A 15432-nucleotide genomic window follows, 5' to 3' on the forward strand; every position below is an offset into this window, starting at 1 on the left:
GGTGGTGGCCTCACCTGCCATATCACAGTGCCAGCCCCTCAAAATACTATTTTTATTAACCATTAAATGTCGTGGTTAACATTTTTCTTGCTGCCTATATATATTGTGCTTACATAAAATTCAATATATCATTTTATCTAGATATAAGATAATAACTCACAAAATAGAACGTTAGTTTTAACTTTATAAAATTCATGAAACCCTCATGATATCCCTTTTTAAGGATAGACATGAAAGAATATCCATGGATTATTGAAGCTTCTGTAAGATTACTTAATATGCAGTCTTCTCCATTTGTACTCACCAGCCTCAGTACTGTCACTGGATGCTGAAGCAGTTGCCATCTGTCGGGGAGTTGTGTGCCATCACAGGATGTATTGTGAATGCATAGGCTGTAGGTGGGGGGCTCAGTGGCCATGCATTGCCCACCGTTATGTCATTTTCTCTTGTTTTTAACCATTTATTTGAAAGAGTGACAGAGATCATCTATCTACTGGTTCATTTCTTAAATGACTACAGGGGCTGGGAGATAGGCCAGGCCAGAACTAGAAGTCAGGAGCATCATCTGGGTCTCCTACATGGGTGGCAGGGACCTAAGTACTTGGACCACCCTTCACTGCCTTCCTAGGTGCATTAGCTGGAAGCTGGACTGGAAGTGGGTGTCTGCTCTCAGCTGGTTGCTGGGTGTGCGAACATGCTGTAGCGTATATCTACAATAGCTCCAGTCCTCTATTGGCTAGTTACAGGATGGCAGTGCCAGCTGGTTGGGGGGAGAGAAACGTGTCCCTAATTTTTTACTTTCAGTTGGCAGGTATACTGTCCCCTACAGGGCTCTAGGGTGGACCCATGCCAGACTCTTCCCATTGCTTTATTACCAGTGGCATGGGTTGTTGCAGCCTGGTTTCATCTCTCCAAAGCTGGTTCTGAGGCTCTTGACTGCTGGGGTCCTGAGTTGTGCGTGTCCACACCCTCGGTGTGGGTCTACAGTGTGTCTCTAATTTATGTCAAGTTTCCTCTGCCATTTTCTCCCTAACTCTTCCCTGAGACTAAAACGTTTTTTATATAATGGTTAGGAGTTAAAAGATATCCTAGAAACCATGCAGTATAATGTAATTGTGGTCAAGCTCCATAAATATTATGTTTTGACAATTAGAGGAATGGTCTTCCAAACAAGTTGGATATAATTCTTGGAATATACGTTTAAGGTTCTGATTGACAGCTGACATGAGAACAATGCTTTCTCAATGGAGATATGTAGTTTTTGTTACAGATCTTGTGTGCTTCTTTACAGGTAGAAGGCGGCCCAAATGCCCCTGAAGAAGACTTGAGTCCAGTTAAAGGAAACGTCACCTTTCCCCCTGGGGGAGCAACTGCCCTTCTTACCCTCACAGTACTTGATGATGAGGTAGGATAAAGTTCAATACTTGAATGAGACAAGGACTCTCACGTGCTGTTATGTCAGGTATTACATTGTGTTCGGTTCTTGTAGTTATTCAAGAACACAATCCTTTGTTCAATTAGTGTATTGTTGCCTCTCATATTGAAGGTATAAATAGCCTGGAGCGTCTCCTGAGACTCTCATGTGGGTGCAAGGACCCAAGCACTTGGACCGTCTTCTATTGCTTTCCCAGGCCATGGCAGAGAGCTGGATCGGAAGAGGAACAGCCCAGTCTTGAACCTGTGCCCATATGGGATGCCGGTGCTTCAGGCCAGGGTGTTAACCTGCTGCACTACAGTGCTGGCCCCAAGTACTGCCATGTTAATTGCAGCATTGTTCAGCCAAGAAATAGAAAGAACCTAAGTGTTGGGAACCTGATGAATAAAAATGATTTAGCTCTAAAGAGGATGAAAATCTGTTATTTGCAACAACGTGGATGGAACTGGAGGTCGGTATATTCGTTGAAATAAACCAGGCACAGAAGGACACGAACTTCATGGACGACCAGATGAGAGAAGCTGAGCAAAATGGTGGCTGAATAAGGTGCTCTGGGGATCTCACAAAACAGCAATTTGAACAGCCATTCAAGCATCAAGTCGCCATCACAAGATTCAGGTGTTTCAGCCTGCTTCACCTCTAGTCTCCTGCAGGTGTGCTGTGCATCTGCAAGATACTACAGGGCAATGTACCTGCATGACTCGGGTGTAACCCAGCTGTATCAGACTGGGCAGCCAAGAGACTGCCTTCAGCACTTTTTCCCCAGCTGTGGATAGACAGCAAAGAGCAAGACTCTAGTCGCTGAGGTCTAGGGCACCAGAGCAAGCACAGGCTGTGTTAGATCTGATACAGTCACTGGAAAGGTGATGACACTTGCTATCCCAGGTCAGTGCCTGTGGACAGAATTGCTGGACCTGCCCTTTTTCCACGTGGAGACTCATGGCCCCAGTCTGCTGGATGGACGAGTTCACCAGCATCCCTGGCAGTTGGATGCAGTGGCCTCAGGCTGAAAGTCCACCTCAGAAGCAGGCAGCAAATAGCAAAGTGGACCTTGGACTTACCTGATGCTGTACTGGCAATGGACTCGTGGGGTGACCTAGCTATCTACTGCTCACTCCATTCCTTCCAAACACTCAGCAGCATAAAATGGAAAGAGTATCTTAGGGGTAAGGAAGACAGGTAGATGCCAAGACCCTGTGTAGAAAGCTAGGGCTGTGCTGAGAGTGTTTGTGTTCCTCTGCTGAACATCAGGCCAGTGCTACTGTGACCCTAACGAAGCCCCTGCCAATACTGGTACCTGAGAGACCCTTCCCAGACTCCATGCTGACTCTCATACAAGTTCCCTGACCATGATGGACTGAGGGCTGAAACTTCTGCAACTCTGGACCCTGCCCTATGATTTGCTATCAAGACTCACGCACTCCTGCTGGGTATGAGAGGAGCACACCACGCCCCAGCTGTTGCTGCGATCAGTCCATGGAAGGAGATACAGGGAGACTCTACTACAGCATCCAAGTTGAAGTAGAGCCAAAATAACTTACCCAGCTGACACCTAAAGACATTTTTAGGAGAAAACCTTATCACATGAAAGCTACAATCTTATGAATATAAAGTAAACTGAAAATCTTTGTAAAAATTGAGTGGGAATAGAAGTGGAAGAAGAGTTGAAATGTGGGTGGGAAAAGATGATAGGGGCAGTAGGACTATATTTCTGAATCTGTATATGAAATACGTGAAGTTTGTATACCTTAAATAAAACTTAAAAAATCAGCTAATCTGCCAGTTGCACAAATAACAGTGTTAGGGACACAGGAAGTAGAAAACAAGGCCGTATGATACCCCAAAGGAATACAATGCTTTAGTAACAGAACCCAAACAAAGAGATTGAGGAAGTGTTTGACAAAGAATTCAAAAGAATGATTAGAAGGATGCTCAAAAAAATGAATATGGACAGTTGAATGAAATCAGGAAGATAGGCATGATATGAGAAATCGGCAAAGGTGCAGAAATCTTGAAAGACAATCAAATAGAAATCGTGGAAATGAAGAAGTAGATAGTCCAAGTTCAGTGTCTCAACATACTAGATTAAGCAGAAGAAAGAATAGCTGAACTTGAAGATATCTTGTTTTGGAAGGTGTTGTCCTCTTGTGTTTTTAGATTTATTCATTTGAGTTACAGAGAGGAGGAGGGACAGAGGTCTTCTATCCACTGGTGCACTCCCCAAATGCCCACAATGGCTAGATGGGGTCAGGCTGGAGTCGGTTTCTTGGTCTCCCACATGGGTGCAGGGGCCCACGACTTGGGCCATTCTCCACTGCGTGCATTAGCAGGGAGGTGGGCAGGAAGCAGAGCAGCTGGACTTGAAATGGTGCCCATATGGGATGCTGGTGATGCAGGCTGTGGCGTAAGCTCCTGTACCACAGCACTGGCCCCAAAGATGAATCTATTAAAACATCACAGAAAAAATGAAAAGATAAAAGAAGACTTGGAACACCTTCAAAAGAACAGATGTTTAATTGTCAGGACTTCTGAAGGCAACGGGGAATGGATGTTTAGAAAATGTACTCAATGACATAATAGCTGAAAACGTTACCAATCTGAGGAAAGAGATGGTTATTTAAGTACAGGAAGCCCATTGGACCCTGAATAGACTGAACAAGTTCTACACCACAACACATTATAGACGGTTTAAAAAGTGCAATACAAGGAGAGAATTTTGGCCGGTGCAGAGGCTCACTTGGCACCCCGGGTTTTAGTCCTGGTTGGGGCACCAGATTCTGTCCTGGTTGCTCCTCTTCCAGTCCAGCTCTCTGCTGTGGCCCAGGAGTGCAGTGGAGGATGGCCCAGGTCCTTGGGCCCTGCGCCCACGTGGGAGACCAGGAGGAAGCATCTGGCTCCTGGCTTCAGATCGGCGCAGCATGCCAGCCATAGCAGCCATTTGGTGGGTGAACCAACGGAAGGAAGACCTTTCTCTCTCTCTCTCTCTCTGCCTGTCAAAAAAAAAATTTTTTTTTTAATTTGCAAGAGACATACTAGGTCAATTTTAAGGGAACTCGGATCAACAGCAAGGTTTTCAACAGAAGGCTTGCAGGCCAGGAGAGAATGGAATATGGTCCTACTTCTGAAAGAAACTACCTGCTAACTGAGGGTGCTTTACATAGAGAAGTTACCTTCCATAAATGAAGGAGAAAGACTTCCCAAGACAAGCAAAGGCTGAGGGAATTCATCACCACCACACCAGCCTTCCAAAACATGCTGAGAGAATGCTGCATATAGATGCAAAAGAAATATTACAACATCACAAAAACTTGTGAAAGTGTAAAACCTAGTAGCACAAATAATATTTAAGATAAATAGAAGAAATGGTTAAAATGGCAGGAATAAATCATTGCTTAGCAATATGACTTTGAATGTAAATATATTGAATTCCCCAATTAAAAGTAGACTAACTGGATTAAAAAAGACCCAACAAAACACTGCCTGCAGGAAACTGACTTCCCCAATGAAGATACATGAACATAATGAAAGTTGAAAGGCCAGAAAAGATACTCCATGCAAATGAGAAAATCAAAGTGCGCATGCCTTACGTTGTCTCTTGCATGTTGAACTAAAAAGTTAATCTCTGTTGATAATAGTAGTTAATAGAATTTGGCAAGGGTGGGTGTGTGGGTTGGGGGCGGGGAATAGAGGGAGGTTAGAGAACAGGTATCAAGCCAAGTAGTCCAATAGAACTCTGATGTTCCACAGTCCACAGGGAAGTGATGAGTGCACAGTTATGTTTGAGGTACCACATAAAGAACTGGAAGAAAGGGGCAGGTGTGGTGTAGCAGGTTAAGGTACTGCTTAGGATGTCTGGGTTCCATATTGCAGTGCCTGGAAGTTGTGCCTCCTGTCTGAGCCAGCTTTGTGTTATCTTGTGCCCTGGGAGGCAGCAGGTAATGACCGAGTACTTGGGTTACTGCTGCTCTCCTGGCAGACTTGGAGTTCCAGACTCCTGGCTTTGGCTTGGCCAGTCCCTGGCCGTTGGGGGCACTTGAGGGAGTGACTCAGGGAGTGGAAGCGTGTTCTCTCCATTCTCCTTTCTCTGTCGCTCTGCCTTTCGAGAAAAGCTGGCAGGCTTCAAACACAAAGAGAAAGAAATGGGAAGTCTAATTGCCTGGTTTGATTTATGTTGTATGTATGTGTTGAAATATTATACTATGCCCCATAAAAATGTACAAGTATTTCATGTTAAAAGCTTTAAAAATGAAGAAATGAAAAAAAGGATCAGGAAAAGAAAAAGGGCCTCATGATCACACTATCTTACTCACGAGTTGACGGTGTAGAAGTTGAAAGTAGAGTGGCCGGCGCTGCAGCTCAATAGGCTAATTCTCCGCCTGTGGCGCCACCGGCACACCGGGTTCTAGTCGCAGTCGGGATGCTGGATTCTGTCTTGGTTGCCCCTCTTCCAGGCCAGCTCTCTGCTGTGGCCCGGGAGTGCAGTGGAGGATGGCCCAAGTGCTTGGACCCTGCACCCCATGGGAGACCAGGAGAAACACCTGGCTCCTGGCTTCGGATCAGCACGATGCGGTGGCCATTGGAGGGTGAACCAATGGCAAAGGAAGACCTTTCTCTCTGTCTCCCTCTCTCTCTGTCCACTCTGCCTGTCAAATAAATAAAAAGTTGAAAGTAGAGTACTGCTTACCAGGGGCTGGGGAGACTGGGGTGGGGGAAGGGCGGCAAAAGAGCAGATACTGTGTTACAGCAAGATGGGAGAAGGAGTTCTGATTTTCCAGTGCACAGTTGGGAGATGATAGATACTGTATTCTGTGTTTAAAAACAAGGTGCTAGAAGGGAGGATCTTGAGCGTTTTCACCATCAGGAAATAACACGGATTTGAGGCGATGATCAGTTTTCCTGGATTTGAACATCATATAGCATGTGGGTGCATCAAAACATCAATGGTAGTCAATAAGTGTATATAGACTTTAAGTGTCAGTTTAAAATATACTTTTAAAAATACTCTTCTGGGGGTAAAATGGAAACATTTGGTAACATTGAGAAGTCTGCTCAGTTCATCTGGCTCTGCAAGCCAACAAAAACTTTGAGATCCAGGGAGACTGTAAAGTTATGTTTTGGGGAGATGACTAATCATACACTCATAAATATAGAAAACCTCAAATCGTAACAGTTTACTTTGAGATCCAGGAAGACTATAAAATTATGTTTTGGGGACATGACTAATTATACACTCAAATATAGAAAACCTCAAATCATAACATTTTTTGAAATAAGTAGCTTTGCCATTTATATTACTACTGATGAAATAAAAGTGTATTTTTCATAAAACAATTTGTATGAAATGAAAAGCTGAAATAAAGATTTTTTTCAAAAACATTGATTTATTTGAAAGGCAGAATTTACAGAGATAGAGATGGAGAGACAGATCTTCGATTTGCTGAATCACTCCCCAAATGGCCACAACAGCTGGAGCTGGGCCGGTTTGAAGCCAGGAGCCACGAGCTTCATTTCTTCCAGGTCTCCCACTTGAATAGGACTTGGGCCATCTTCCACTGTTTTCCTAGGCGCATTAGCAGGGAGCTGGATCAGAAGTGGCTTAACTCACTATGCCACAATGCTGGCTCTCAAAATGGAGATTAACCCCAGGATTTCTGTGTAGTTACAAAAGTTTTACTTCATCAGTGTCACAATTTTGTCTAGCAGTGACTCCCACAGCTCATTCTCCAAAGAGGTGGGTGTGTATTGCAGGAAATGAAGTAACTTACGTGTTTAACTCCTTAGAGACTATTTATGGAAAAGGGTGAGTTGCATGCTTGAAAGTAAGCAGTTTTCATGATGTGTATTATACTTTGCCAGATTCTTAGATATTATTACACTGTGAATGATGCTTGTGACCTAAGTGATAAAACTAATAAATTTATTTCCATATTACTATGTAATCTTTATAGTTATCTAAAAATTGATCAAAGTTGAAAGACCTCATACCTTATTACCTGCCCATATATTTTCTTTGTTAATATTTTTTTCTCTTTCTCCAACACACTATTATGTCTGGAAATACATTTTTAAATTTGAGAGTTAGAGTCACAGAAGGAGAGACAGAAAAGTCTTCTGTCTGTTGGTTCTCTCCTAAAATGGCCTCAATGACTGGAGCTGGGCTGATCTGAAGCCAGGGGTTTCTTCTGGATCTCCCACATGGGTGCAGGGGCTCTAGGACTTGGGCCAATTATACTGCTTTCCCAGGCATTTAGAGAGCTGAATTGGAAGAGAAAGACAGGACATGAACTGGTGCCTATATGGAATGCCTGAAATTATACAGCTTTCCCAGGCCTTTAGAGAGCTGGATTGGAAGAGAAGCAGCCAGGACATGAACCAGTGCCTATATGGAATAGTGGGTAGAGGATCAACCTACTACGCCACAGTGCCAGCCCCCAAATCTGGAAAATTTAGTAAATGGAACTCTAGCATGCCTGTTGGTTCCTGCCATATTATATCTATGGATCATGTAGAAACATTAGTTTCTTACACTCCGGGTTCTTCGCAGGTGTTTTGCCACTGCTTGTGTTATTTTGACAGGTACCAGAAAATGATGAAGTGTTTCTGATTCAACTGAAAAGTGTGGAAGGAGGAGCTGAGACCAACACCTCTAGGAATTCCGTTGAGATCGTCATTCAGAAAAATGACAGCCCTGTGAGGTTCCTGCAGAGCGTTTATTTGGTACCTGAGGAAGACCAGGTTCTCCTCATCCCAGTGGCTCGTGGGAAGGACAACGGTGGAAACCTGATTGGCTCTGATGATGATGAAGTTTCCATCCGTTACACGATCGTAACTGGGAATTCAACAGCTCATGCCCAGCAGCATTTAGACTTCATCGATCTGCAGCCAGACACAACCGTTGTTTTCCCATCTTTTATTCATGAATCGCACCTGGAATTCCAAATAGTCGATGACACCATACCGGAGATTGCAGAATCATTTCACATTATGTTACTGAAGGATACCTTACAGGGGGATGCAGTGCTGTTAGGACCTTCTGTTGTGCAAGTCACCATCAAGGCAAATGACAAACCCTATGGCGTTCTCTCATTCAACAGTAACTTGTATGAAAGGCCTGTCATTATTGATGAAGATACATCAAGGTATGAATTGTTTTAAACCTGTTGCTAAAATTATTTTCAAAAAGACTTATTTATCTGAAAATTGGTTATAGAGAGAGGAGAGACACACAGAGCTTCCATCTGCTTGTTCACTCCCCAGATGGTCCCAGTGGCCAGGGCTGGGCCAGACCAAACCAAAGGCAGGAGCTTCTTCCAGGTCCCCCACATGGGTAGCAAGGGCAATCTTTCACTGCTTTCTCCAGGACTTTAGCAGGGAGGCGGAACAGAACTGCAGCAACCATGACTCAAATGGGTGCCTATTGGATGCCAGCATCATAGCCGGCAGATTAAGCCACTGTGCCCCTGCCTCACAACAATTGTTTCAATGATTTTTTCACGATTCAATTTTGACAACGTTGAGCATGATGGACTAAGAAATGTCATTTTCTTACCATGATTCACCGTTTTCTTACATTAAGTGTGATTGGCTGGAGTAAATGGATTCATAGTATAGGAATTTCTTGGCACATGCACATGTCTACTTCATGTTCTTTGTAAGATGTTGCTTTTGCTCGTGTCTCATGAGCACTCAAAGGCTGTCAAGGGGAAATAGTGAATTCTATGACAATATATTTCTCCTATAAATTCTAGGTTTGAAGAGATTACAGTGGTCAGAAACGGTGGCACCCACGGCAACGTGTCTGTGAAGTGGGCATTGACACGGAACAGCAGTGATCCCTCACCGGTGACGGCCGACATCATCCCAAGTTCTGGAGTTCTCCGTTTTGCACAAGGGCAGATGTTGGCATCCATTCCTCTTACAGTCATTAATGATGATCTTCCAGAAGAGGCAGAAGCTTATCTGCTTCAAATCCTGCCTCATACAATACAAGGAGGCGCAGAAGTGAGCGAACCAGCTGAGGTAGATCTTGTTGCTTTGCTCTTGTGAATATTTATGTACCATTAAAGAAAGAACTGGGTCATTCCAATAGAATTTGTTATGATAGGATGAACACTGATGTGGGGGGTAATGGTTGCTTCTGTTTTTTCTGCAGATAAATATTACTCATGGAAAAAAAAATGCCAAACCATGATGTATTAAGTGTTTTAAAATCTGTTTAATTCATTTTTATCTTAAAATGATAACTTTGACATATATAAAGGAAGAATAAAATCAGAATACCCCAGGAAATAGTGGTTCATCTTCAGTGTGAGTATTCTGCACTTTAATATTTTATTGCTTTCTCTGCAGCTTTTGTTCTACATTCAGGATAGCGATGATGTCTATGGCCTCATAACGTTTTTTCCTATGGAGAACCAGAAGATTGAAAGCAGCCCAGGCGAACGACATTTATCCTTGAGTTTTGCAAGACTGGGAGGGACGACAGGAGATGTGAGGATGCTTTATTCTGCTCTTTACATTCCCGCTGGAGCCTTGGACCCCTCTCGCGCAAAAGGAGGAATCTTAAATATCTCCAGGAGAAGCAGCCTCCTGTTCCCAGAACAAAAAACCCAAATCGCTACCAAATTACCAATAAGAAATGATGCCTTCCTTCAAAATGGGGCCCATTTCCTTGTCCAGGTACTGGAATGATTAAAATATTTTCAGTTGTGGTGAAGCTGCATGAAATGGCGAACTAACAATTATTTTGGCATTGTTACTTTGCTTTCATTTATATTTTGGATTTTATCATTTATTAAAAGCTTTTTAAGAAATCTGAAGAGACCATCTCTGGTCCGAAGGTATATAATGATGAATAAGACAAGGGGTTCTATTAAAGTTAATGCTTTTTTATTATTATTATTTTTTTATTATTATTATTATTTTTTTTTTATTTTTGACAGGCAGAGTGGACAGTGAGAGAGAGAGACAGAGAGAGAAAGGTCTTCCTTTTGCCGTTGGTTCACCCTCCAATGGCCGCCGCTGCAGCCGGCGCACCGCGCTGATCCGATGGCAGGAGCCAGGATCCAGGTGCTTTTCCTGGTCTCCCATGGGGTGCAGGGCCCAAGCACCTGGGCCATCCTCCACTGCACTCCCTGGCCATAGCAGAGAGCTGGCCTGGAAGAGGGGCAACCGGGACAGAATCCGGCGCCCCAACCGGGACTAGAACCTGGTGTGCCGGCGCCGCAAGGCGGAGGATTAGCCTATTGAGCCACGGCGCCGGCCTAAAGTTAATGCTTTTAACCAAGTGATGTTAGACCACTAGACATGAAATGTGAGTCAGACTGGAATGGATGTTGTAATGAGTCATTTACAAACTTGAGGGAAAGGTGGGGGAGAGATCCACTTTCCTCTTGAATTGATCAGGGAAAATGTGACATAGGAATGGGATTCGTAGAGTAGGTGTTTTTCACAATGGGTATTGCAGGGGAAGTATTTCAAAAGTAAGAAAAGCGATGTGAAAAAAGTATATAACTTCTACATAACATACTCAAAAATATTTACTAACTGTAGACAATCTTTGAACTTCGAATTAAGAGGAAATAAGGCTTCATATCATACCATTAAATTTTGTCTTTTATGTCTTCACTTCCACTAAGAACGACTATTTTAATGTCCGAATTTAAAATATCTGCTGTTACTTATGGTGCTATGATTATGTTTCCTTGTATTTGATATTGGTTTATTCTGAAAATTAGAAAGCGGTAAAGTGCTGATCAAATTTTGGTGATGTAAACAAATTTAATACATAACCAGGTAATATTAGTGGACTGACAGTTAAAATCTGTATCTCAATACATTTATTCACTGAAGAATATACCAAATATAATATTCCATTAAGGTCTTTAAGTCCTGCTACATTGAAGTTTTTCATGTTTGGATTTTGTTCTGTGATTGATCTTTACTAGGAGTCTTGAGTTTTCTCTATCCCTGGTCTTTCCCTTCTTGAATTATGTCTTACTGGAGTAAGTCTCCCCCATATATGTGGTCAGAGGATATTTACAAGGTAAACTTTTTGAATCTTTTGGTGGCTGAAAATGTGAAATTCCATACTCACATTCATAGTTTGGTACAGATTTCTAGGTTAAAGCAGTTTCTTCAGAACTTGGGAGATGTGCTGTTTCAGCTTCAAGTTGCTGGTCAGAAATGAGAAAGGAACCCTTTCCTGTGGTGTGACTTTACCTCTGAGAAACTGCTGCTCTGGGAACTTCTTGGTGCTCTGAGTCTGGCAGCATTTGTCGTGCCTTGCCCTGCACTTGCTGGGTGGACTCTGACCTGAAACTCTTGTTTTAGCCGAGTGCCTGCTCATGCTTGCGCTGTTGATGCATCTCGTGAGGACTCCTGGCCAACGGGCCTGGTGAATAGCCCGTGTGGGGTGTGTGACTTACTAGTATGTAGGGGACAGCTCTTTGTAATAGGCCTACCCAGAAGATCCTGGTTGGTGGGGATATTTCGGTAGGATGCATCCGTCTGAGGATGACCCTTTTCCTGGGGGACCCTTGAATTTCTCTTGATTCTGTATTCTGGAGTGTCCAGAGCATGACTCGTTTTCGTGGCCATTTCTTGTTGCTTTGGCTTGTAGAAAGTGCCTGTGAGCTGTCCAGCCGATGGCTGAGGCTCGGGACTGCTGAAGTGGAGCAGTGCAAGTGACTAATCCCACAGCTCTAGGCCCCAGTGTGTAGGAAGTGAAACCAACTAGACTGCTGCCACCTGAACACGCTTAGAGATGTGTTCTGCAATCTTAAAAAAAAAAAAAAAAAAAAAAAAGTAAACCCTCTGGCTTCATTAAGAAAAAAGTCATAGCTTGTTTGCTGCTTACAGTTGACTGCATTAATAAGGAACTGCATGCTGTTATTGCCAGTGTGCACTGAGGGTAGCGTTTCCCAAACGTAAGTTTTCAGGAGCCTGTTGAGATACAATTTATGGAGTTCCAGAACTTAATGGAGATGCCTTACCCTGTTTTGTTTTTTGTGTCATTGCATTCATTTGTTTTCTACGTGTTCAGTGTCCTCTAGATTCAGAACATTCTTGTTTAAAAAAAAATCCAGAGTTTTTTGTTCCTAGTATCTCCATATCCGGTTGTTCCTCCTGTCTTTACCATCTTGCATAGGCTACAACTCATGAGAACAAAGTATTAAAGCGAGTGCAAGGCAGCAAAGACGTGGCACTTGCTTTGGTTTCATGGGCCTGGGCATCCTGGCACCCAGGACTAGTGTCAGGCATGTGACAAGGGTTTGTACTGGTGATGCAGACATATTCTGGAGTTGGAGACAACTTTTCTGTTTCCATCCTCGCTTTCTAATTCTTATGACGCCTCAAAACCAATTCTGACTGGATAGGGACCTCCTTATTTGTGCTAATATCAGTAAACTCTAAATTTTATTTAAATTTATTTATTTGAAAGGCAGAATGAGAGAAACAGAAAGCCAGCCAGAGATGTCCTATTGCTGGTTCATTGTCCAATTGCCTACACAGCTGTGGTTGGTCCAGACTGAAGCCAAGAGCTGGGAACTCCATACAGGCCTCCCTCATGGGTGGAGGGACTGGAGTATTTAAGTTATCACTCACTGATTCCCAAGGGTGCACAGTAACAGGATACTGGAATGGGAAGCACTTCAGTAGGGACGCAGGTGTCCCAAGTGGTGTCTTGTCTCTAGATTGAACTTCCAGCTCTTGAAAACATCCTATACTTTGATCAAAGTAGTTATGGGGACTTCCTATTGAAGGAAATTCTTAGTAAGACCTTGCAGGTCAGAGAATACCCTGGCTATGTTTACTTCCTCATCCTATGTGAACACAGCAATTTATTTTTGATGACACCTGAAAAATGAGAAAAAGCTTGAAGAAGGATGTGATACGAGTTTTGCTGATTCTGCATTAGAATTTGCAGCACGAATTCCAAACTGTGTTCAGTTGAAAAGCAAAGGCCGCACAGTGTAGACAGTTCATCTAACGCTTGTTTAGGGGAATAAAGGGCATTATTAGTCACTGACACAATTCTGTGAGTTTCACAACAGCTGTAGGCTCTGGAGGGCTGGTTGCAGTCAGAAGGCTGTGAAGTTTGCTACATAATGGATGAGCAGCCAAAGAATAGCAGGCATCCGAGTCTGCATGGAAAGTTGAATGCAGCTGAAGAAAGGAGGCTGTTAGACTTGAACTCCTCCTTCTGTAGCAGCCCGCTCAGCTAAATGCCTTAGTCTGAGATGCAGCCGTCGGGAGCTGAGGGTTACTAATGTGCTGTCCCGGTTGTGAACTATCTGAAAGCAAAGAGCGATTCTTTATGAATGAATGGAATGGTTTGAGCAGATGCTTCAGAAACCCAGACAAAAATGGCTTCAGATGAGGAAAGAAGCCATGCTAATGTAAAATTAGCATTTCTTTTGTGATTACTTCATTTCATAACCTTCTGTATCTTTATATTTCTCAGAATTGCCACATTTAGACTTAATTTTTCAGCTTTTTTGATAAATAGAAGTAAAATGTGATTTGCTTCATTTCTTTTCAGAAAGCTTTAAAAATACTTTTTTCCTTTGTTTTAGGCAGTGTTACCAGTTTGGCTCTGTGAAAATGGGAGTGCATTCATGACCAATGTGTTTGAGAAACATTTTTTCCTGCAAACAATGTATTCCCTTACATACTAGGCAGATGCAGTCATGGGTCCTTAGTGATGGAGATACATTCTAAGAGATGTGTTAGTAGGAGATTTGATCATTGTTTGAACACTGTGGAATGTGCCTATACATACGAGATGGCTGCAGTGTCATTTGGCACAATGTTCTTGTGGGACCATTGTCTTAAAGGAGTTTTAGCTATATCTGTCTATGACTGCAATAGTTAGGTTTTACTGTATGTTTATTTTTGCCATTTTGTAAGATAACACATCTACATATACACATATATAAGTAGTTCCTTTTCATTACAAGAACAGCAGTTATGTGGCTTTCACTACGTATTTTTATTTCATATATTTACTTTCCAAAAATAGTAGACATAATCACATGTTTTGCATTCTTGGTTTAGTCTATACCCATCCTTGCTAAAATGATTCAGTATGATTTCATTTTTCTTCTACCAAGTATGGAATTTTCACATCTTGTATATGATTTTCAAAGCAGAATATGACATTTTATAAAGGCTTTTACCTTTTCTCTTAAGAAGGGATATTGTTTATATCAATGATGGAAGAATACAGGAGATCAATCCCAATCCTCTGTACTTGTGGAAAATCAAATCGCAAGTCAGTCTCCATGATGGTTACTTGGTGGGATGATTTCAACATGATCAAGCCTTATACATATATAATAGAAGCTTGCATTTTAACTTAAAATCCCCATGACTTTTGCAGTCCTGTAACAATTATCTATTCACACATTCCTCAAGTGAACACCATGTGCATTGAGAAGTTGAATTTTGAACAGTTAGGATATTTAACATTGAAGTTCATGATATGTCAGGCCTTCTGTGAGCTCAGTTCGTGTTGGAAGGATGGATTAAAAATAGCACACAGTGACTGCACTTAGGCTCTGTGTCATACTGGGAAAATGCTGAGGAGGAGCTACATACCCACAACAATCCTACAGGCCCACTGGGAAGCAGGATCTGGGATACACAAAATGATGAATGTGAAATTTCTAATTGAGCTCTAATTTAATGAGGGCAGCAGTAGGAGTTCAGAAAGATGTAGAATCATGAGAACTTGATGGAAGAGGAAGGAAATTTAGCTGATTATTAACAGTGGCTACATTTTGGAGTTGTGAGATGGAGAGAGGACATTCTCTCCAGTAGCTGAAAGAGAATTACCCTAGTAGCTGTTTTAATTACAGGATTATTACTTGTTACACATACATTGGATTTCTTTAAACATGAAGACTTGGTTATCACGGGATGCTGAATGGTCTTCTGAAGTTTGACAGAGAAGGGAGGGGAGTGGCTGACGTGTGGTCAGTGAAGAGAGCATG

General features: G+C 42.5%; 1 protein-coding gene across 1 annotated transcript in view; it reads left to right on the forward strand.

Moving 5' to 3' along the window:
- ADGRV1 (adhesion G protein-coupled receptor V1) overlaps positions 1-15432 on the forward strand; it is a 603645-nt gene that overhangs the window by 57505 nt on the left and 530708 nt on the right. The window contains exons 6-9 of the mRNA XM_089313009.1: positions 1292-1405; positions 8012-8574; positions 9184-9454; positions 9785-10114. Coding sequence (XP_089169135.1) covers positions 1292-1405; positions 8012-8574; positions 9184-9454; positions 9785-10114 — 1278 coding nt within the window. The remainder of the gene's footprint in view (positions 1-1291; positions 1406-8011; positions 8575-9183; positions 9455-9784; positions 10115-15432) is intronic.

The sequence above is a fragment of the Oryctolagus cuniculus genome, chromosome 14 (assembly GCF_051225735.1).
Source record: "Oryctolagus cuniculus isolate XC-2025 breed Fujian yellow rabbit chromosome 14, ASM5122573v1, whole genome shotgun sequence".
Lineage (NCBI taxonomy): Eukaryota > Metazoa > Chordata > Mammalia > Lagomorpha > Leporidae > Oryctolagus > Oryctolagus cuniculus.